Below are 22,643 nucleotides of genomic sequence, written 5' to 3'. Positions count from 1 at the left end.
AGTAGCTGTATGCAAGACCATGTTTGAGTGCGCTCAATAGGTATGGTAAAATAAATACCTTATGTGGACGACGCGATAGTGTAGCGGTTAGCACAATTGCTTTACAGCACCAACAATCATCAACCGGGGTTCGATTCCCAAAGTAGTCCTGTAAGGAGTCTGTATGTTCTCACCAGGGCTGTGTGGGTTTCCTCCCGTAGTCCAAAGACGTACGGGTTAGGGTCAGTGAGTTGTGGCAACTTGTGAGCTGCCCCAGCTCATCCTTGGTAGTTTGATATGATGCAAACAATGCATTTCACTGTATGTTCAGATGTACATGACAAATAACATTCCAATCTTTAAAGCTACTAACAATCGATGAAATCTGCATCAGTGCAGGATGTAGACTCTATATATTAACCCTGGTTCCACGGTGAAACACCAGGACTTGAACTGTCTTGAGTTGTATTCCAGGAGGTGAAATGTTAACAGCACTAGCACATATGCATTATGAAAGGTCAGCATGAAGAGAGAATGGTTTTGTTTCCAGGTACAATGACTATGTTTATGGGGTATTTAGACAGAGGATGAGCCTGGATGTATAGTCCTGATGTAGTCAAATAGGGTTAGCAGAGACTGGAGACAAGGTTAACATAGGCATAATGGGCCGAACAGCCTGTTTCTGTTCTGGACCTGTTCATGATGGAGTTCAGGGGGAAGGGAAGATCTCATTGAAACCTGTGCAACACTGAAAGGCCCGGATAGAGTGGATGTGGAGAGGATGTTTTCATTAGCGGGAAAGTCATGTGCCAGAGGGCAAGGTCTCAGAATAGCGGGACATCCATTGGGAATGGAGATGGAGAGGAATTTCTTTAGCCAGAGGGTGGTGAATCTGTAGAATTCATTACTACGGGCAGCGGAGAGGCCAAGTCATTGGGTATATTTAAAGCTGAGGTTCGTGGGTTCTTGATTAGTAAGGGTGTCAAAGGTTACTGGGAGAAGGCAGGAGGATGGGGCTGAGTAAAGTCAGGCATGAGCAGACCTGACAGGCTGAATGGCCTAATTCTGCTCCTATACCTCATGACATGGACGTTCCCAGCCAGATATCACCAACCTGGTTTTAATTAGAAATTCTTTGAAAAAACACAAATACATTCACAACTAGAAGTGAAGAGACATCCGAACAAGTACAATAGGGCAAAATGAAAACACCTTCCATCACCCTCACCCTCCCCCCCCTCCCCGTGGGTCCAGCACAGTTCAGGAAATTTGGGGATGTCCGCCAGAAGGGACTGAACAGTCCCTTGCACATCTGATGGCCTGGACAGGGTGGAGTGCAACAGAACGGGGCTGAAGAATCGAAGATCTAACAGATTTGAGAGACAAAGGGGCACTTGCCCCATAGCTGGCCTGCTGGGGTTACAGACCTCGTGGTCACTGTCCCTCCTTTCCTCAGTCTTGCTGCTGAACGTCCAATCTTGCGGACGTTACACCCGCCTGCGCTTGGCGCCGCTGGGGCTCGCTGGATTACTGTTCACACTCAGGAGGCTGGCTGTGGATCGGTTTCTCTTCCGCTTGTCCACCACTTCCTTGCTTCCTGCCTCGCCCGTCACCGACATCTTCTCCTTCACCATCAGCTTCTCTGCCACCTTGGCATTACCTGTGTGGGGGAGAAAGAGTCCCAACAGATCGCTGGTAAAGTGGAAAGGAATTCTCAGTGCCGACTTCGGGTTCAGGCACAGCAGTGAACAGAGTGCTGAATCCAGCCACACACTGGTTTGGCCCTAGTCACCAACCGGACTTCCCTACCTCCCCACTCTGCTGACAACGACACATTCCCACCCTGAGCTCTGCATCATAAGCACTCATGGCTCCGTGGAAGACTCCATTGTTAAAGATGTGGTTTCAGGGTACTTGGAAGCTCATGATAAAACAGGCCAAAGTCAGCATAAGCCAAAGAAATAACAGGAAAGTCAGACAAAGGAGAGTCAGTGGATGTTGTTTACTTGGATTTTCAGAAGGTGCTGCACATGGAGCTGCTTAACAAGCTGATGGTATCACAGGAAAGGTACTAGCAGGGACGGAAGATTGATAGGCAGGAGACAAGCAAGTTTCCTGCCGTGGTCTACAGGGGGTTGGTGTTGGGATTGCTTCTTTTCATGCTACGTATGAATGATTTGGATGAGGAATTGACGGTGTTGTGGCCAAATTTGCAGACAATACAAAGATAGGAGGAGGAGCAGGTACTGTTAAGGAAGCAGGACTGAGACAGATTGGGAGAATAGACAAAGAAGGGACAAATGGAATATAGTGTAGGGAAGTGTATGGCCATGCACTTTGGTAGAAGGAATAAAGGTGTATACTTTTTTTATATAAATGGGGAGAAGATTTAAAAAATCAGAGGTACAAAGGGACTTTGGAATCCTTGTGCAGGATTTCCTAAGTGTTAACTTGCAGGTTGAGTTGGTAGTAGGGAAGGCAAATGCAATCTTAGCATTAATTTCCAGAGGACTAGAATATAAGAGTAAGGATGTGATGCTGAGGCTTTACAAGGCATTGGTCAAACCACACTTGGAGTATTGAGAGCAGATTTCTGCCCTTATCCAAAAAAGAATGTGCTGGCACTGAAGGTCCAGAGGTTCATGAGAATCATCCCAGGAATGAAAAGGTTAATGCATGAGGAGTGTTTGATGCCACTGGAGTTTAGAAGAATGAGGGGGAACCTCATTGAAAGGCCAAGATAGAGTGGATGTGGAGAGTCTAGGACCAGAGGGCACAGTCTCAGAATAGAGGGATGTCCATTTTCAGCAGGGATTTGGGATGAATTTCTTTAGCCAGAAGGTGGTGAATCTGTGGAATTTGTTGTCACGGATGCTTGTGAAGGCCAGGTCACTGAGTATATTTAAAGCGGATGTTGACAGGTTCCTGGTTAGCCAGGCCATCAAAGGCTACAAGAGAAGGCAGGAGAATGGGGTTGAGAGGGATAATAAATCAGCCATGATGGAATGACAAAGCAGATTCGATGGGCAGAATGGCCTAATTCTGCTCCTATATCTTAAGATCTTCTGGGGTCTTGAAGACAGCTGTAGCAAGGAGTGCTGCGGAGTCAGGAGTGAGGTGTTAAAGCAAAGAACCACACACCAGCTCAGGTCACCTGTGCTTCACTCAGTGTTCCAGATGACTTCACCCGACACAGAACACAAGACATTGTCTAGATGCTTGAAATCCAGAGCAACACACAAAAAACTGCTAGAGGAACGTGGAACTATGATGCTGTGACCATTACAGAGACCTGATTGCGAGAGGGACACAGGAATGAGTCCCAAAGTTTCGGTGTTTTAGAAAGGATAGAGTGAGGTGGGGGGGGGGGGGGAGGGGTTGCATTACTAATCAGGAACCTTATCACAACTGCACTCAGAGGGGACATAAAGCAGGGCTTATCCACGGAGTCTATATGGGTAGAACGTAAAAACAGGAAGGTGGAATCACTCTGATGGGATTGTACTACAAATCCTCCCAGATGACCACTGGGACATTGAGGAAAAGATATGTGATTAAGGAAAGATATAAAAATAATAGGATTGTTGTTATGGGGGACAGTTTGCATTTCCTAATATAAACTAGGACCTCATGAATACAAGAGATTTAGATGGGGCAGAGTTTGTTGTGCATAGGCGCATCTGGGAGGGCTTCTTAAATCATTACATTTTATTAATTTGTATTACATTAAATCAATTATGTTTTATTCTATTTAACATTTGTCTTTATGATTTTTAATTTTGTCTTTTTATGAGTATGTTGATTTTCCTTTACAACCTATGTATAGCACTTTGAGCCCGCATTTTAATACATTGGTGCTAGAAAGTTTGTGAACCCTGTAGAATTTTCTCTATTTCTGCATAAATTTGACCTAAAGTGTGATCGGATCTTCATGCAAGTCTTAAAACTAGAGAAAGAGAACCCAATTAAATAAAAACATCATACCTACTCATTTATTTATTAGGAAAAATGATCCAATATTACATGTATTTGTTGGAAAAAGTATGTTAACCTTTGCTTTCAGTAACAGGTGCGACCCCCCTTGCCAAACGTTTCCACTAACTGTTGGTCTGTCCTGCACATTGGCTTGGAGGAATTTTAGGCCATTCCTCCTTAAAAACTGCTTCAACTCTGGGATGTTGGCAGGCTTCCTTGCGCGAACTGCTTCCACAACATTTCTATAGGATTAAGGTCAGGACTTGACTCGGCCATTCCAAAACATGAATTTTCTTCTTTTTAAACCATTCTGTTACTGATTTACTCGTCTTTCAGATCATTGTCTTGTTGCATTATCCAACTTCTATAAGCTTCAGGTGATGGACAGCTACCCTGACACTCTCCTGTCTTAATACAAAGTTGAAATAATTGTTCTCTCAACAATTGCAAGTTGTTCAGGCCCTGAGGCAGCAAAGCAGCCCCAAACCAAGATGCTTCTTCCACCTTGCTTCACAGTTGGGATGAGGTTTTGGTGTTGGTGTGCCGTGTTCTTTTTCCTCCAAATGCAGTGGTGTGTATTTCTGCCAGAAAGTTCAACTTTTGTCTCATCTGTCCACAGAACATGTCCCAGAAGTGTTGTGGAACATCCAGGTGGTCTTCTGCAAACTTGAGAGGTGCAGCAATGTTGTTTTGGTGAGCAGTGGTTTCTCCATGGTGCCTTTCCGTGAACACCATTCTTGTTCAGTGTTTTTCTTGTAGTGGACACATGAACAAAGACTTTAGCAAGTTCTAGAGATCTTTTGCTGATACCCTCGTGTCTTTATCACCTCTTTCAGGTGAATTGCATGTGCTCTTGGTGTGATCTTTACAGGATGCCCACTCCTAGAGAGAGTTCCAAGTTTCCTCCATTTGTAGACAATTTCTCTTACTGTGGACTGATGAACACTGGTATTTAGAAATGTTTTTCTAGCCTTTTCCATCTTTATGCATCTCTACAATTCTTCCTCTAAGGCCCTCTGAAAGTTGTTTTGATCGAGGCATGGCACACATAAACGGATCTTTCTGGAGAAGAGCAGGCTCTGTCAGTAACATGACTTTGGGTGTCTTTTTCATAGGGCAGGGCACCTCTACAACCGCATCTCCAATCTCATCTCATTGATTGGAACACTTGACTCCAAATAGCTTTTGTAGAAGTTTCACATACTTTTTCCAACAAATACATGTAACATTGGATAGCTTTTCCTTAATAAATGAACAAGTATAATGTTTGTTATTTATTTAATTGGGTTCTCTATCTAGTTTCAGGACTTAACATGATGATCTGATCACATTTTAGGTCATTTATGCAGAAATAGAGAAAATGCTACAGGGTACACACACTTTCTAGCACCACTATATACGGAAGGTGCTTTTTAAATAAAGTTATTATTGTTATTATTAATATGTAGATAGTCCAACAAGAGGAGGGGCTGATCTGGACCTGGTGCTTGGTAATAAGCCTGGCCAGGTAACCAACCTCTTAGTGAGTGAACAGTGACCCCAACTCCTTGCTTTGGATAAGTATGGACCTTGCAGGAGAGTATTAAATTGGAGCAGAACAAACTGAGAGCATGATACAGGACATAGGAAGAGCTCATCGGGAACAGGGCAAATCCACATCTGATGGGTGGCAGGTGTTTAAAGACCAACTGCACAGACTACAGGACAGTCAGAAGGAAGACAAAGTAAGAGAACCTTGGGTATCGACAAAGCTGATTAATTTAGTCAAGAAGAAAAAGGAAAAGTATGTAAAAGTTAGGAAGCTAGAATCAATGAGAGCCCTTGAGGGTTATAAAGAAGCCAGAAAAAGAACCCAAGGAGGGAATTAGGAAATCAAGAGGGGCCATAAAAAGTCCTTGCCAAGTAGGATAAAGGTGAATCCCAAAGCATTTTATACATACATCAAGAGCAAATGGGTAACTGGGGAGAAGGCAGGATAAAGGAGGCACCATTTACTTGGATGCAGAGAATGTGAGCGAGGTCCTTAATGAGTACTTTACATCAGGATTTTGTGTGGTGGGGTCTCTACCAAAGGAGATGTAAGGCACTCCTTCCCTCTACTAGCCTTCAGGTCACCCTGGGCAAGGTGAAGCACCTGCTTAGCTCCCAATCAGGGTCACGTGAAGCCATGGGAGCAGGTGGTGGATGGTTGTCTGAGCAGCTGGTGCAGATCACAAGTCCTGGTTATGCGACCACTGACACCAGGCTGACAATCTCTGAAGGGTTTTGTTAATGGCAAACCACTTCTGTAGAATTTGTCAAGAACAATCATGGTCATAGACCATGATCGAGCATGTCATACAACATGGCACACAATGATAATGATGACAATGACAACATCAGACTTTATCAAGGAGAAGGACGAGCAGGATAGGGATATGTATTGAGATGCTAGGACAGTTCGAGGTAGTGTTGGGGCTCTTGAAGAGCACTGAGGTGCAAACTCCCCAAGTACTGATAGGGTATACCCCAGGTTATTGAGAGGCAAGAGAAGAGATCTTTGGGGTCTGTGCCAATATCTTTGTGTCCTCTCTAGCCCCAGGTTAGGTCCCCGAGGACTGGCAAATAGCTAACGTTGTTCCACTATTCAAGAAGGGAACTAGGGATAATCCTGGAAACTAATCCAGGTGAATATCATGTCAGTGCTAAGGAAGTTACCAGAGCGTTCTTAGGGCTCGGACTTCTGAGCATTTGGAAACCATGGCCTAATTCGGGAGAGCCAACGTGGCTTTGTGTGAGGCAAGCTGAGTTTTTTTGGTGAGGTGACATGGGTGACTGATGAAGGCAGAGCTGTGGACGTAGCCGAGATGGATTTTTCCTAAGGCATTTGACAAGATCCCTCATGGAAAGCTCATCCAAGATGATTGGGATCCATGGTGAATTGGCCATTTGGATTCTGAACTGGTTTGTCCACAGAAGTCAAAGGGTAGTGATCGAAGGGACTTCTTCTAGCTGGGGGACTGTAATTAGTGATGTTCCACAGGAATCTGCACTGGGACCTCTGCTGTTTGTGATGTAGATAAGTGACCTAGATTAAAATGTAGATTGGTGGGTTTGTAAGATACAAAGATTGGCGATGCTGTGGATAGTGTAGGAGAGTGACAAGCAATACAGTTGCAGATACTGGTGGAGGAATGGCAGAGGGACCTGGCCAAATGTGGTGTTGCACCTCGGTAGGGCAAATGCAAGGAGGCAGTACACTGTTATGGGCAAGATCCTGAACGGTGTTGATGAGCAGAGGGGCATTTGAATCCAAGTTCATAGCTCCCTGAAAGTGGCCACACAGGCTGATAGGGTGGTTAAGACAGCATATGGCATGCTTGTTTTTATGAGTTGAAGCAATGAGTTCAAAGTTATGTTGCAGCTTAATAAAACTTTAGTTAGGCCACACCTGGAGTACTGCATTCAGTTCTGATTGCCCCATTGTGGAAGGATGTCAAGGCTCCAGAGAGGGCGCAGAAGAGATTTACCAGGATTACAGGGCATTAGACAGCAGCTTTTTCTCAGGGAGGGGATAATTTCAAAGGAGATGTGAGGGGCAAGTTTTTTTTACCACACAGAGTGATGGATGCCTGGATTGTGCTGCCTGGGGTGGTGGTGGAGGCAGATACATTAGAGACTGTTAAGAGCCATTTAGATAGGCAGATGGATGTGAGGGAAAATGGAAGGATATGGACATTGTTGAGGTAGAAGAGAGACTAGTTAGCTATTTGATTACTAATTTAATTGGTTTGGCACAACATTGTGGGCCAAAGAGCCTGTTCTGTGGTGTACTGTAGTAGGGGGATTCCACGCACACACCTTCCTCAGTCACTGCCAGCTCTGGCAACTCCTCCTTCAGCTCAGCCTTCAGCTCCTCCTCTGCTCCAGCCTTGCCTGTGGTGGAAGAGTATCAAATATTACACAGGGGACTCACCAGACCTAAGCCCACCGGTCAGAGAGACTGGACCCCTGGGGAACAGGCCACAACCGGGTCCAGAGACATTACTGGGACAAGTTGGGTCAGAGGGACAGTGGTGAATGTGGCATTTGGCATGTTGGTCTTCCCCGGTCAGGGAATTGAGTAAAGGTGGGATATTACACCGCACTGCTGGTGAAGCCACAGCTGGAGTACTTTAGCTTATCTGGAGATGCTGCACGGTGACAGGCTCTACTGGCCCAATGAACTCACACTGCCCAGTTACACCACATGACCAATCACCCTGCTAACCTGTACGTCTTTAGACCACCCCGCGCAGTCACGGGGAGAATGTACACACTCCTTACAGACAGCAGCGGGAATTGAAGCAGAGTTGCTGGCGTTGCAAACTGTTATGCTAACCACTACGCTGAGCCGCTCAAATTGCATACAGTTCCGGTCACCCTGTTATAGGAAAGGCATTATTAAGGTCAGAGAATACTGCCAGGACTTGAACAATCCTTAAATATCTGCAAGGCCGATGGAAGCAGAGTACAGATTTTCACTGAGGAATGTTACAGGTGAAAATGTGTAGATGAGGTTACGATAAGGGATCGGATAAAACAGCGGGCACAACCTCCCGCTCCTGCGCCTGCGCAATCACAGCTCCACACCTTCCTTCACCTCGTGGATGATGTCTTCAGGTAGAACAAAATTCCGCTCGCCATTTGGAAAAGGCAGGATTTCTGACTCGTGCTGGAAAACAAGGAAACAAGGAAGAGCTAGGGGACTCTGGACACAGTAACAATTCCCCAGACTTACAACACTGAAAGAATGGTGCACAGAGTCTGATTTGTGATGGGGGGGGGGAATAATGTGGAAAGCAGTGGGTTTAAGCAGCCTCAGAGATGCACAGAGATTGTAGGGGGTGAGTGGGGCAGGGCATGTCCTATAGGAGGAGGTGGGGTCCTAGGGTGAGGGAAAACCAAAATGAGGTGTATATAATTGAGGGGTCTCCAATACATATTTAATGATGTACATTGGAGGACGTGACTGGAAAAACAATGGACAATCCAGGACAATAGGTAAGTGTCAGCAATGTGTACGAGGAGTTTATTGTCCAGCACTTTCACAAACAAGAGAAAATCTGCAGATGCTGGAAATCAGAGCAACACACACAAAATGCTGGAGGAACTCAGCAGGCCAAGCAGCATCGATGGAAAAATGTACAGACAATGTTATGGGCTGAAACCTTTCCAATTTATTAGAGTGAAAGTGTCTAAATATTTGAAATACCTGAATTTTCCAAATTATATAGAACAATTAAAACCTCTCCAACCTGAATTTAATTGAAATTCAAAGTTCATGTTCCACTGAGAGTGCTCCCACTGAGATACAATATGGCCAGGCAGCTCCATAATGTAGCGGTTAGCGGTGGGAAGATGTGCCTGGAGGCTGTGGAAGTGAGCGAGGTCCTCAATGAATACTTCTCTTCGGTATTCACCAATGAGAGGGAACTTGATGATGGTGAGGACAATATGAGTGAGGTTGATGTTCTGGAGCATGTTGATATCAAGGGAGAGGAGGTGTTGGAGTTGTTAAAATAAATTAGGACGGTAAGTCCCCGGGGCCTGATGGAACATTCCCGAGGCTGCTCCACGAGGCGAGGGAAGAGATTTCTGAACCTTTATGTCCTCGTTGTCCACGGGAATGGTACCGGAGGATTGGAGGGAGGCGAATGTTGTCTCCTTGTTCAAAAAAGGTAGTAGGGATAGTCCGGGTAATTACAGACCAGTGAGCCTTACGTCTGTGGTGGGAAAGCTGTTGGAAAAGATTCTTAGAGATAGGATCTATGGGCATTTAGAGAATCATGGTCTGATCAGGGACAGTCAGCATGGATTTCTGAAGGGCAGATTGTGTCTAACAAGCCTGATAGAGTTCTTTGAGGAGGTGACCAGGCATATAGATGAGGGTAGTGCAGTGGATGTGGTCTACATGGATTTTAGTAAGGCATCTGAAAAGGTTCCACACGGTAGGCTTATTCAGAAAGTCAGAAGGCATGGGATCCAGGGAAGTTTGGCCAGGTGGATTCAGAATTGGCTTGCCTACAGAAGGCAGAGGGTCGTGGTGGAGGGAGTACATTCAGATTGGAGGGTTGTGACTAGTGGTGTCCCACAAGGATCTGTTCTGGGACCTCTACTTTTTGTGATTTTTATTAACGACCTGGATGTGGGGGTAGAAGGGTGGGTTGGCAAGTTTGCAGACGACACAAAGGTTGGTGGTGTTGTAGATAGTGTAGAGGATTGTCGAAGATTGCAGAGAGACATTGATAAGATGCAGAAGTGGGCTGAGAAGTGGCAGATGGAGTTCAACCCGGAGAAGTGTGAGGTGGTACACTTTGGAAGAACAAACTCCAAGGCAGAATACAAAGTAAATGGCAGGATACATGGTAGTGTGGAGGAGCAGAGGGATCTGGGGGTACATGTCCTCAGATCCCTGAAAGTTGCCTCAGAGGTAGATAGGGTAGTTAAAAAAGCTTATGGGGTGTTAGCTTTCATAAGTCGAGGGATAAAGTTTAAGAGACGCGAGGTAATGATGCAGCTGTATAAAACTCTGGTTAGGCCACACTTGGAGTACTGTGTCCAGTTCTGGTTGCCTCACTATAGGAAGGACGTGGAAGCATTGGAAAGGGTACAGAGGAGATTTACCAGGATGCTGCCTGGTTTAGAGAGTATGGATTATGATCAGAGATTAAGGGAGCTAGGGCTTTACTCTTCGGAGACAAGGGGAATAGACAGAGTGGACAGCCAGCGCCTCTTCCCCAGGGTACCACTGCTCAATACAAGAGGACATGGCTTTAAGGGGAGGGAAGTTCAAGGGGGATATTAGAGGAAGATTTTTTACTCAGAGTGGTTGGTGCGTGGAATGCACTGCCTGAGTCAGTGGTGGAGGCAGATACACTAGTGAAGTTTAAGAGACTACTAGACAGGTATATGGAGGAATTTAAGGTGGGGGATTATATGGGAGGCAGGGTTTGAGGGTCGGCACAACATTGTGGGCTGAAGGGCCTGTAATGTGCTGTACTATTCTATGTCCTATGTAACGCTTTACAGAGCCGGCGATTCTGGTTCAATTCCGCCTCTGCCTGTAAGGAGTTGTACGTTCTCCCCGTGACCGCAAGGGTTTCCTCTGGGTGCTCCGGTTTCCTCCGACTATCCAAAGATGTATGGGTTAGAAGGATAATTGGTCACACTGTAACACTGGGCCAAAAGGGCTCTAAATAAAGTAAGGTGCCAGGTTTAAATAAAAACAAAAAAAACTGCACATGTTGGAAATCCAAAGAAACACACAAAGATAGTGGAGGAACTGGAAAGGGGGCAGAAGCCAGAATAAGGTGGTGGGAGAAGGGGAAGCTTGCAGATGATAGGTGAGGGGAAGGTAGGTGGTTGAGCAAGGCCCTTTCTAGTCCTGATTAAGGGTCTCGGGCTGAAGCATCGACTGTTTATTCGCTCTCCGAGATGCTGCCGGACCTGCTGAGTGGATATGATCAGCTTTGAGGAGTACACACTAAACTTACACTGTTAACATGAGAACCAGTGGACAATGGACTTTGCCACAACAGCACAACATTCACCTGGAGATCAGTGATGGTTGTGTGTAGGCTGTGGTAGCGAGTAGATTTGAGATAGTGACTATGTCCGTTATTGCACTGGGCTGACATGGTGTGATGGGCAGAGATTACCAGGACTTTGCCTGGCCTGAGAAAAGCAAAGAGCTTCTAGAGGAATTAGGAAGACCATTTATACAGGCAGATTTCTATCTTATTTGCATAGCTTGGAATTCCAGAATCTGCAGATTTTCTCATTTACAGGGCACCTCCTTTCATGTTACAAACAGGAAGCGACAGTTATGTGTGGTTGTCTGGAGGTACTGTGGGTCATCAGATTCCCCACCATAGGACTTAAGAGCAGAACCTGGCTATTCAGCCCATCAAGTCTGCTCTGCCATTCCATCATGGCTGTTTTATTATCCCTCTCAACCCCATTCTCCTGCCTTCTCCCTGCAACCTTTGACACCCTGGCTAATCAAGAACACATCAACCTCCGCTTTAAATACACCCAATGACACAGCTGCCCGTGGCAATGAATTCCACAGATTCACCATCGAAGGATGTGTGCCTGGTTTCTTCAGCTGCTGAGAATTTCAGAGAGATTTTTACATATTCTCACTGCCTTGCAATTGTTGTCATCATATGCCACCTCAATTTCGTCCAAACTCTTCATCCTGAGATTCTGTGGGGACCGGGGTCCAGGATTTCAGATGCTGTGTACCTGCTGTTTTAGAGCTGATTAAGCAGTCTGTGTATTTAAGCCTGTGTTTTAAACTAGTGTTGGGGAAAGTGATAAAGGTACTTTACCATGGACACAAGGTTTGGTGTGAGTCAAAGAGATTATCCACAAATAACGCTTGTGTTTTGAGCAGGCTAGATGTCCGAATTCCTGATGAAGGGTTACGCAGAATGCTGGGTTATGTAAAAGTTTTGGGGAAATGCTGATTGAACGGCATTTTGACCAATCGGTCGGGAAGGATGTCATGTTAGTCCAAATTTGCAGTGATGTGAATGAAGTCATACTACCTGATTGGCTGGGAGATCCTGGAGAGGCGAGGCCCATGGGTAGTCCATTTTTTTTGAGAAGTGGGCGATGTGGCTGAGGCTGAAGACTTTAAAGACAAGTTATTGCTTCTGCGAAGTGAGGGAAGAGTTGTTTGATGTGAAAAGTTTAATGAGTCCTTCAGCGGTGGCTATAAGATCTGACTGGTTTCGGCAATTACATCACTGGTTGATAAATTAATAAGTTACTGTAGGCTGAGGGTGTTCTCTGGAGTCAAGCCCACACCTGATGGGATGAAGAATATGAGGCTTGAGCTGAGCAGACATCTCAGTTACTGAATGAATGGCAGTGCTCAGATAATATGGGAAAAAACAGATTGGTAGGGAGATTAAAGGGTCCAGCAGCTGACATAGGCAGAAAACCCAATAGTTGCTCTCAATTTTCCTGTGGGGATAGTGACCAGTTTTCAGGGGAAAATGGAAAGGAAACAGGCTCCTGGATTGAAGACGTTGACACCAAAGCAACTCTGGTGACTCACTGATACCCGAGAAATGGAAAAGGAGATAATTGAGAAGTTGTTGGAACGCAAAGGTGTTTTTTCTACTGATGCTGGCTGTTCCAAGAGGACTTGCCACATTATTAGAGTCACTGAGGACACCCCTTTCCGAGAGAGGTCTCACCGGTTTGCACCTACGGAGGCTGAAAACGTTCAGCAGCATCTGCTTAGGCTGAAGGAAGCCAAGTTCAGTAATGGGGCAGGGGAATCCGAGCCACCGGAAGGTAAGAGCGGTAGACAGGGGAGACATCCTCCCGTGGACAGGAAAGTCACAGAGAGTTCCTGTGGTACGAGTGATAGACAGGGGAGACATCCTCCCGTGGACAGGAAAGTCACAGGGAGTTCCTGAGGCCCGAGTGATAGACAGGGAAAGTCACAGGGAGTTCCTGAGGTCCGAGTGATAGACAGGGAAAGTCACAGAGAGTTCCTGAGGTACGAGTGATAGACAGGGGAGACATCCTCCCGTGGACAGGAAAGTCACAGGGAGTTCCTGAGGTACGAGTGATAGACAGGGGAGACATACTCCCGTGGACAGGAAAGTCACAGGGAGTTCCTGAGGTCCGAGTGATAGACAGGGAAAGTCACAGGGAGTTCCTGAGGTCCGAGTGATAGACAGGGGAGACATCCTCCCGTGGACAGGAAAGTCACAGGGAGTTCCTGAGGTCCGAGTGATAGACAGGGAAAGTCACAGGGAGTTCCTGAGGTACGAGTGATAGACAGGGGAGACATCCTCCCGTGGTGAGGAAAGTCACAGGGAGTTCCTGAGGTCCGAGTGATAGACAGGGGAGACATCCTCCCGTGGACAGGAAAGTCACAGGGAGTTCCTGAGGTCCGAGTGATAGACAGGGAAAGTCACAGGGAGTTCCTGAGGTCCGAGTGATAGACAGGGGAGACATCCTCCCGTGGACAGGAAAGTCACAGGGAGTTCCTGAGGTACGAGTGATAGATAGAGGGAGACATCCTCCCGTGGACAGGAAAGTCACAGGGAGTTCCTGAGGTCCGAGTGATAGACAGGGGAGACATCCTCCCGTGGACAGGAAAGTCACAGGGAGTTCCTGAGGTCCGAGTGATAGACAGGGAAAGTCACAGGGAGTTCCTGAGGTCCGAGTGATAGACAGGGGAGACATCCTCCCGTGGACAGGAAAGTCACAGGGAGTTCCTGAGGTACGAGTGATAGATAGAGGGAGACATCCTCCCATGGACAGGAAAGTCACAGGGAGTTCCTGAGGTACGAGTGATAGACAGGGAAAGTCACAGGGAGTTCCTGAGGTACGAGTGATAAACAGGGGAGACATCCTCCCGTGGACAGGAAAGTCACAGGGAGTTCCTGAGGTTGAAGTGATAGACAGGGGAGACATCCTCCCGTGGACAGGAAAGTCACAGGGAGTTCCTGAGGCCCGAGTGATAGACAGGGAAAGTCACAGGGAGTTCCTGAGGTCCGAGTGATAGACAGGGAAGACATCCTCCCGTAGACAGGAAAGTCACAGGGAGTTCCTGAGGTCCGAGTGATAAACAGGGGAGACATCCTCCCGTAGACAGGAAAGTCACAGGGAGTTCCTGAGGTACGAGTGATAGACAGGGGAGACATCCTCCCGTGGACAGGAAAGTCACAGAGAGTTCCTGTGGTACGAGTGATAGACAGGGGAGACATCCTCCCGTGGACAGGAAAGTCACAGGGAGTTCCTGAGGTCCGAGTGATAAACAGGGGAGACATCCTCCCGTGGACAGGAAAGTCACAGAGAGTGACTGAAGCTGGAGGAGCTGAAGATGAGATAAAGGACATCTAAGAGAGTCAGGAAACCCTTAGCTAGGCTGGCAGAGGATGCACCTGGGAAACAGAGTTATGTCCATTCCCATGGTGAGATGTGCTACTTCCATTTATAAATGGATTAGGGTCCTGAAGTCACGAAATTCATTTGAATACTGTGTTAATAATGGTTTAATAAGTTACAAAGTCATGAGGACATGACTGTTTTTGGTGGGTGGGAGAGCACAATACCCTGGTTAAGAGTCATACTGCTATGCTGTAGGTACTTCATTTCAGAAGTTTTCTGTAAAAGCAGTGTGCCCTGCTGGTAGAACGTTTTGGCTTCGGCTAGTTCCAATGAGGATGGTGAATCGGGAGAAAGATGTCGAGAGAGAGAGGGCAGAGGACGCTTTTGGCAATGGACAGTGTGGTTCGTGTTTTTTCGCAGGAGCTGCTGAGAAGGCCGGAGGGAAGATGGACGAGAAGGCCGGAGGGAAGATGGATGAGAAGGCCGGAGGGAAGATGTCTGAGAAGACAGGAGGGAAGATGGACGAGAAGGCCGGAGGGAAGATAGACGAGAAGGCCGGAGGGAAGATGTCTGAGAAGACAGGAGGGAAGATGGACGAGAAGACAGGAGGGAAGATGGACGAGAAGGCCGGAGGGAAGATGGACGAGAAAAAGGAGGGTAGATGGATGAGAAAAAGGAGGGTAGATGGACGAGAAGGCCGGAGGGTAGATGGACGAGAAAAAGGAGGGTAGAAGGACGAGAAGGCCCGTGGGAAGATGGCTGAGAAGGCCGGAGGGAAGATGGACGAGAAGGCCGGAGGGAAGATGGACGAGAAGGCCGGAGGGAAGATGGACGAGAAGGCCCGTGGGAAGATGGACGAGAAGACAGGAGGGAAGATGGACGAGAAGGCCGGAGGGAAGATGGACGAGAAGACAGGAGGGAAGATGGACGAGAAGGCCGGAGGGAAGATGGACGAGAAGACAGGAGGGAAGATGGACGAGAAGGCCGGAGGGAAGATGGACGAGAAGACAGGAGGGAAGATGGACGAGAAGACAGGAGGGAAGATAGACGAGAAGACAGGAGGGTAGATGGACGAGAAGGCCGGGGGGGTAGATGGACGAGAAGACAGGAGGGAAGATGGACGAGAAGTCCCGTGGGAAGATGGACGAGAAGGCCGGAGGGAAGATGGACGAGAAGACAGGAGGGAAGATGGACGAGAAGACAGGAGGGAAGATGGACGAGAAGACAGGAGGGAAGATGGACGAGAAGACAGGGGGGAAGATGGACGAGAAGGCCCGTGGGAAGATGGACGAGAAGGCCCGTGGGAAGATGGACGAGAAGACAGGAGGGAAGATGGACGAGAAGGCCCGTGGGAAGATGGACGAGAAGGCCCGTGGGAAGATGGACGAGAAGGCCCGTGGGAAGATGGACGAGAAGACAGGAGGGAAGATGGACGAGAAGGCCCGTGGGAAGATGGACGAGAAGGCCCGTGGGAAGATGGACGAGAAGGCCCGTGGGAAGATGGACGAGAAGGCCCGTGGGAAGATGGACGAGAAGGCCGGAGGGAAGATGGACGAGAAGACAGGAGGGAAGATGGACGAGAAGACAGGAGGGAAGATGGACGAGAAGGCCGGAGGGAAGATGGACGAGAAGACAGGAGGGAAGATGGACTAGAAGACAGGAGGGAAGATGGACGAGAAGACAGGGGGGAAGATGGACGAGAAGGCCGGAGGGAAGATGGACGAGAAGACAGGAGGGAAGATGGACGAGAAGACAGGAGGGAAGATGGACGAGAAGACAGGAGGGAAGATGGACGAGAAGGCCCGTGGGAAGATGGACGAGAAGGCCGGAGGGAAGATGGACGAGAAGGCCGGAGGGAAGATGGACGAGAAGGCCGGAGGGAAGATGGACGAGAAGACAGGAGGGTAGATGGACGAGAAGGCCAGGGGGGTAGATGGACGAGAAGACAGGAGGGAAGATGGACGAGAAGTCCCGTGGGAAGATGGACGAGAAGGCCGGAGGGAAGATGGACGAGAAGGCCAGAGGGAAGATGGACGAGAAGACAGGAGGGAAGATGGACGAGAAGACAGGAGGGAAGATGGACGAGAAGACAGGGGGGAAGATGGACGAGAAGACAGGGGGGAAGATGGACGAGAAGGCCCGTGGGAAGATGGACGAGAAGGCCGGAGGGAAGATGGACGAGAAGACAGGAGGGAAGATGGACGAGAAGGCCCGTGGGAAGATGGACGAGAAGACAGGAGGGAAGATGGACGAGAAGGCCCGTGGGAAGATGGACGAGAAGGCCCGTGGGAAGATGGACGAGAAGGCCGGAGGGAAGATGGACGAGAAGGCCGGAGGGAAGATGGACGAGAAGGCCGGAGGGAAGATGGACGAGAAGACAGGAGGGAAGATGGACGAGAAGACAGGAGGGAAGATGGACGAGAAGGCCCGTGGGAAGATGGACGAGAAGGCCGGAGGGAAGATGGACGAGAAGACAGGAGGGAAGATGGACGAGAAGGCCGGAGGGAAGATGGACGAGAAGGCCGGAGGGAAGATGGACGAGAAGGCCCGTGGGAAGATGGACGAGAAGGCCGGAGGGAAGATGGACGAGAAGGCCGGAGGGAAGATGGACGAGAAGACAGGAGGGAAGATGGACGAGAAGACCCGTGGGAAGATGGACGAGAAGACCCGTGGGAAGATGGACGAGAAGGCCGGAGGGAAGATGGACGAGAAGGCCGGAGGGAAGATGGACGAGAAAAAGGAGGGAAGATGGACGAGAAGGCCGGATGGAAGATGGATGAGAAAAAGGAGGGTAGATGGACGAGAAGGCCGGAGGGAAGATGGACGAGAAGGCCGGAGGGAAGATGGACGAGAAAAAGGAGGGAAGATGGACGAGAAAAAGGAGGGAAGATGGACGAGAAGGCCGGAGGGAAGATGGACGAGAAAAAGGAGGGTAGATGGACGAGAAGGCCGGAGGGAAGATGGACGAGAAAAAGGAGGGAAGATGGACGAGAAGGCCGGAGGGAAGATGGACGAGAAGGCCGGAGGGAAGATGGACGAGAAGGCCGGAGGGAAGATGGACAAGAAAAAGGAGGGAAGATGGACGAGAAGGCCGGAGGGAAGATGGACGAGAAAAAGGAGGGTAGATGGACGAGAAGGCCAGAGGGAAGATGGACGAGAAAAAGGAGGGAAGATGGACGAGAAAAAGGAGGGAAGATGGACGAGAAGGCCGGAGGGAAGATGGACGAGAAGGCCGGAGGGAAGATGGACGAGAAGGCCGGAGGGAAGATGGACGAGAAAAAGGAGGGAAGATGGACAAGAAGGCCGGGGGAAGGAGTGTCCCTGTTGCATGGTGCTATGTGCTGATGTGTGACTACAAAGGAGGAAGGGCCAATACTCCCGAGAGAGCCCGCTGGAGATGGATTTTGAGCGAAGTTCGGATTGTGGTGTGCTTCCACGCAGACCGTGGGACCCGCAACTCCACGATGAACTCCAACTTTCTGTGCACCTTTAACTGTAATGGGCTCTTTTATTTTTTTTCTCTTCACTGCTAACTGTTTGATAAAGCTGGAATTGGTAAATATACTTTCTTTATAATTTAATACGGTGTATGATCTGTTATTTCTTGCTGACCAACAATTGTGTATAGGCAGTACTTTTGCAGCAGTCACTTAAATCAAGGTTTCTTTAATCAGAACATCATGATGTTCCTGTTTGGTTGAACCCCAATTCATACTGACCCTAGACACATTGTTTGTGAAAGGCAGCCTTCTCTCCGCTGAGTCCTGTGGCTGTTAGCAGAGCCGGCTAACAAGCCAAGTCTGCATATGAGCACGGTGAGGGGGTTACATGTGAACTAGAATAAGCTTCCTAGTTTATTTGTCATGAGAATTCTGATAGGCTATAGAACCCAGCTGTCGATGACACGATTGTTAACAACCAACCCTGGGCAAAAGTTTGAGGTGATTGACCCTTTGATCATTGTTATATTTCATTTAGACATACAGCACGGTAACAAGTCCTCAGTCCGTTAACCTAATAACTTACAAGTCTTTGGAAAGTGGGAGGAAACCAATGCAGTCATGGAGAGAACATACAAACTCCTTGCAGACAGTAGGGGGATTGAGTCTGGGATGCTCGTACTGTGATAGCATCACACTGACCATTACACTACTGCACAACCCTTAACTTATTTCACTGCCAAGTTCAAAAAGTTCCAGAAGGCCTTGTGGGTGACTGTGAAGGAAGTGACATCGGTGTGAGGGAGCAGACTTCTCCCCAAGGCGAGACCCCAATCTAAGAGTAAATCTGAGGGCCAGCGACATACCAGTGCTTGCATGTCGTACATGACATTGAGGTGCTCCCAAACTATCTTGGAGGAGATCTGGCGTCCAATATTCTGGCTGAATTTGTCCCGGATACAGATCATGTGAAAGTGTCGGTTAACCCCTGTGGATGGACAGAGAGAGTATTTATTCACCATTACTCTGCTTGTTAGTATGGTACAGGAGCCTGAAAACACACTCAATGTTTCAGCTTCTTCTCCTCCGCCACCAAATTTCTGAACGCTCCGAAGTTCGAAGTACATTTATTATCAAAGTATGCACACTACACACAACCTTGAGATTCGCCTCCTTACAAACAGCCACAAAACAAAGAAACCCAATAGAACCTATTAAAAAGACTATCAAACAGCCAATGTTTGCTAGACTGGACTGCCAACACAGATGCCTTGTGCAGGAAGGCACAGAGTCGACTGTACTTCCTAAGAAGGTTGGCGTCATTCAATGTCTGTAGTGAGATGCTGAAGATGTTCTATAGGTCAGTTGTGGAGAGCGCCCTCTTCTTTGTGGTGGCGTGTTGGGGAGGAAGCATTAAGAAGAGGGACGCCTCACGTCTTAATAAGCTGGTAAGGAAGGCGGGCTCTGTCGTGGGCAAAGTACTGGAGAGTTTAACATCGGTAGCTGAGCGAAGGGCGCTGAGTAGGCTACTGTCAATTATGGATAACTCTGAACATCCTCTACATAGCACCATCCAGAGACAGAGAAGCAGTTTCAACGACAGGTTACTATCGATGCAATGCTCCTCAGATAGGATGAAGAGGTCAATACTCCCCAATGCCATTAGGCTTTACAATTCTACCGCCAGGACTTAAGAACTTTTTAAAAGCTATTATTAATGCTTTTTGAGACAGTGATTTAGATGCATATCATATTTTTTACTGAGTTAAGTATTGTATGTAATTAGTTTTGCTACAACAAGTGTATGGGACATTGGAAAAAAAGTTGAATTTCCCCATGGGGATGAATAAAGTATCTATCTATCTATCTATCAATGTGCAGAAGAGAAACAAAGTGTCCAAAAACAAAAGCAGGCCAAGTACCGAAGCTCACGAAAGTGGGTCCAGAGTCGAGAAGCCCGTTAGTTGCAGGCCACAGCCTTGGTTCATCACAGAGACGATTAACCTCGCAGGGCAGCAAGCTGAACTCCGGTTCGACCCGACACCCTGAGACTTCAACTAAATCAGTCAAAACCAGTCATTCCTTGCTCTCGGACCTGGGCACAATCTCACTACTTTGCCCTCTTTTTGCACCATTTATTTTTTTATACATGTTCATTTTCAGTGATAGTGTTTTTATGTATTGTTTTACTACTGCCATGAAACAAAGCGTACACTGGGTCAGTGATAATACAGCTGGTCTGATTCTGAAACAAGTCAGGGAGGTCATGCTGGTCTTGACAGAGGGACTTTGTTCCCTGAATCTGAGCAGGCAATGTCCCTCCTTCTGTAACACTGGGTAAATCATGCAAACTGGAGTGCCAGTGGTGGCTGGGTGGCAGGGACGGGGGAAAGAGACAGAATTGTTGACTGGGCCAGACTGAGACAACAGGAAACATTGATTTGGAGTGTAAGGTCACTGGCCCTATGAGCCTGCTCTGCCATTTAATGAGAACACGGTTGATCTGACTCTTCATTATTGATTTGGTTTATTATTCTCACACATACCAGGATGCAGTGGAAAGCTTGTCGTGCATACTGTTCATCCAGATCAGACCATTACACAGTGCACTGAGCCCAGGCAGTTCAGATTGGCAACAACATCGTCTCCACAATCTCCTTCAGCATAGGTGCACCACAAGGCGGTGTGCTTAGCTCCCAGCTCTACACTATGACTGTGAGGCTAAGCACAGCTCCAGTGTCATAGTTAAGTTTGCTGATGACACCACTGTCGATGGCCAAATCAGCATACAAGAGGGAGACTGAGTGGTGTCATAACAACCTCTCACTCAATGTCAGTAAGACCAAGGCGCTGATTATAGACTTCAGGTGAAGGAAACCAGAGGTCCAGTGGAGAGGATCAGAAACTTTAAATTCCTCGGTGTTATCATTTCAGAGGTCCTGCCCTGGGCCCAGTCACGAAGAAAGCACAGCAGTGCCTCTACTTTCTTAGAAGTTTGCAAAGATTCGTCATGTCATCAAAACTCACAAACTTCTATAGATGCAGGGTGGAGAGTATATTGACTGGCTACATCATGGCCTGGTATGGAAACACCAAATGGAAAATCCTACAAAAAGTAGTAGATACAGTCCAGTCCATCACAGGTAAAGCCCTCCCCACTATTGAGCACATCTACATGGAATGTTGTCACAGGAAAGCAGCATCCATCAAGGACCCCCAGCATCCCACCCACACTCTCTTCTCACTCCTGCCTCAGGACTCACACCGGGTTCAGGAAGTTCTTACCCCGCAACCATCAGGCTCTTGAACCTAGGGGATAACTTCACTCATCTTAACAGTGAACTGATTCCACAACTCAAGTTCTTGACTTTTTAATTATTGCTTTGTACTTGTACAATTTCCACCGTGGTTGTTTGCCCCATAGTTTTTAATTGATTCTATTGTACATCTTTGTATTTACTATGAATACCTGCAAGAAATTGAATCTCAGGGTTGTATACAGAGACATTTACTTTGAGCGACAATAAGGTTATAATATAATAAATAACAATGCGGAATAAAGTGTAAGAATCTAGCAAAAAAGTGCAGTGCATGTAAAAGATAAAGCACAGCATAAACAAGTATCAAGATACAGTGATGTCTGACCCCTCACTGTCACATTCAGTCAGTGTGGGAGAGGGCCCCCGTTTATCGCCTCAGACTCACCGACGGGCTTGTGACCCAGCATGGCGTGGAAGAGGCAGACCTCGACCTCGGGAGTCCACGACACCGACTCCTCCTCACGCTCCTTCTCTCCCGGGCCTGCCGCCACCTGAACCTCGGCCATTGTCACCGGGACCCAACGATGGCGGCGCAACCACGGTCCTCCTTACTCCCGCCAGGAATCCCATCATTCTCCGCGCCGCCAACGGTCCTCCACAGTTCTGCCAAGAATCCCATCACTCCCCACGCGTGCCGCATGCCCCGGCGCCTGACCACGAGGAGGCAGCGTGATTCCAGCTCTCGGCTTCATCCCACCCCCTCCGGTCTCCTATCATTTCTCATTTCTTTCAAATCTCTTGGTATCTTTCCTTTCAGTTAGTCCTGATGAAGGGTCTCGGCCTGAAAAGTCGACAGTGCTTCTCCTTACAGATGCTGCCTGTCCTGCTGTGTTCCACCAGCATTTGGTGTATGTTCTTTGAATTTCCAGCATCTGCAGATTTCCTCGTGTTTGCGCTGAAAAAAGTCTCTAGTCCTAGTCCATATCCAAAACACCGAAAATCTGGGTAAAAATTTCCCAAGCACAGTGGCAGGACTTTTCCTCTGCCGTAGAGTGATCCCACCAGTGATCAACAGGCAGTCTCCCCTCTCCGGTACAGAGTGATCCCA

General features: G+C 47.8%; 1 protein-coding gene across 1 annotated transcript; it reads right to left on the bottom strand.

Moving 5' to 3' along the window:
* Positions 1-1,085: 1,085 nt before the first annotated feature.
* Positions 1,086-22,157, bottom strand: mrgbp (MRG/MORF4L binding protein). Its single transcript, XM_073062254.1, has 5 exons — positions 21,981-22,157; positions 19,142-19,263; positions 8,566-8,647; positions 7,795-7,869; positions 1,086-1,639 (listed from the first exon to the last, which is right to left on the bottom strand). The coding sequence occupies exons 1-5, from the start codon at positions 22,099-22,101 to the stop codon at positions 1,467-1,469; spliced, it is 573 nt and encodes a 190-aa protein (XP_072918355.1). The 5' UTR covers positions 22,102-22,157; the 3' UTR covers positions 1,086-1,466.
* Between the last annotated feature and the right edge of the window lie 486 nt (positions 22,158-22,643).

Source organism: Hemitrygon akajei, chromosome 11 (assembly GCF_048418815.1).
Source record: "Hemitrygon akajei chromosome 11, sHemAka1.3, whole genome shotgun sequence".
NCBI lineage: Eukaryota > Metazoa > Chordata > Chondrichthyes > Myliobatiformes > Dasyatidae > Hemitrygon > Hemitrygon akajei.
The sequence above is the reverse complement of the archived record's forward strand: the minus strand, read 5'-3'. Positions and strand labels throughout refer to the sequence as shown.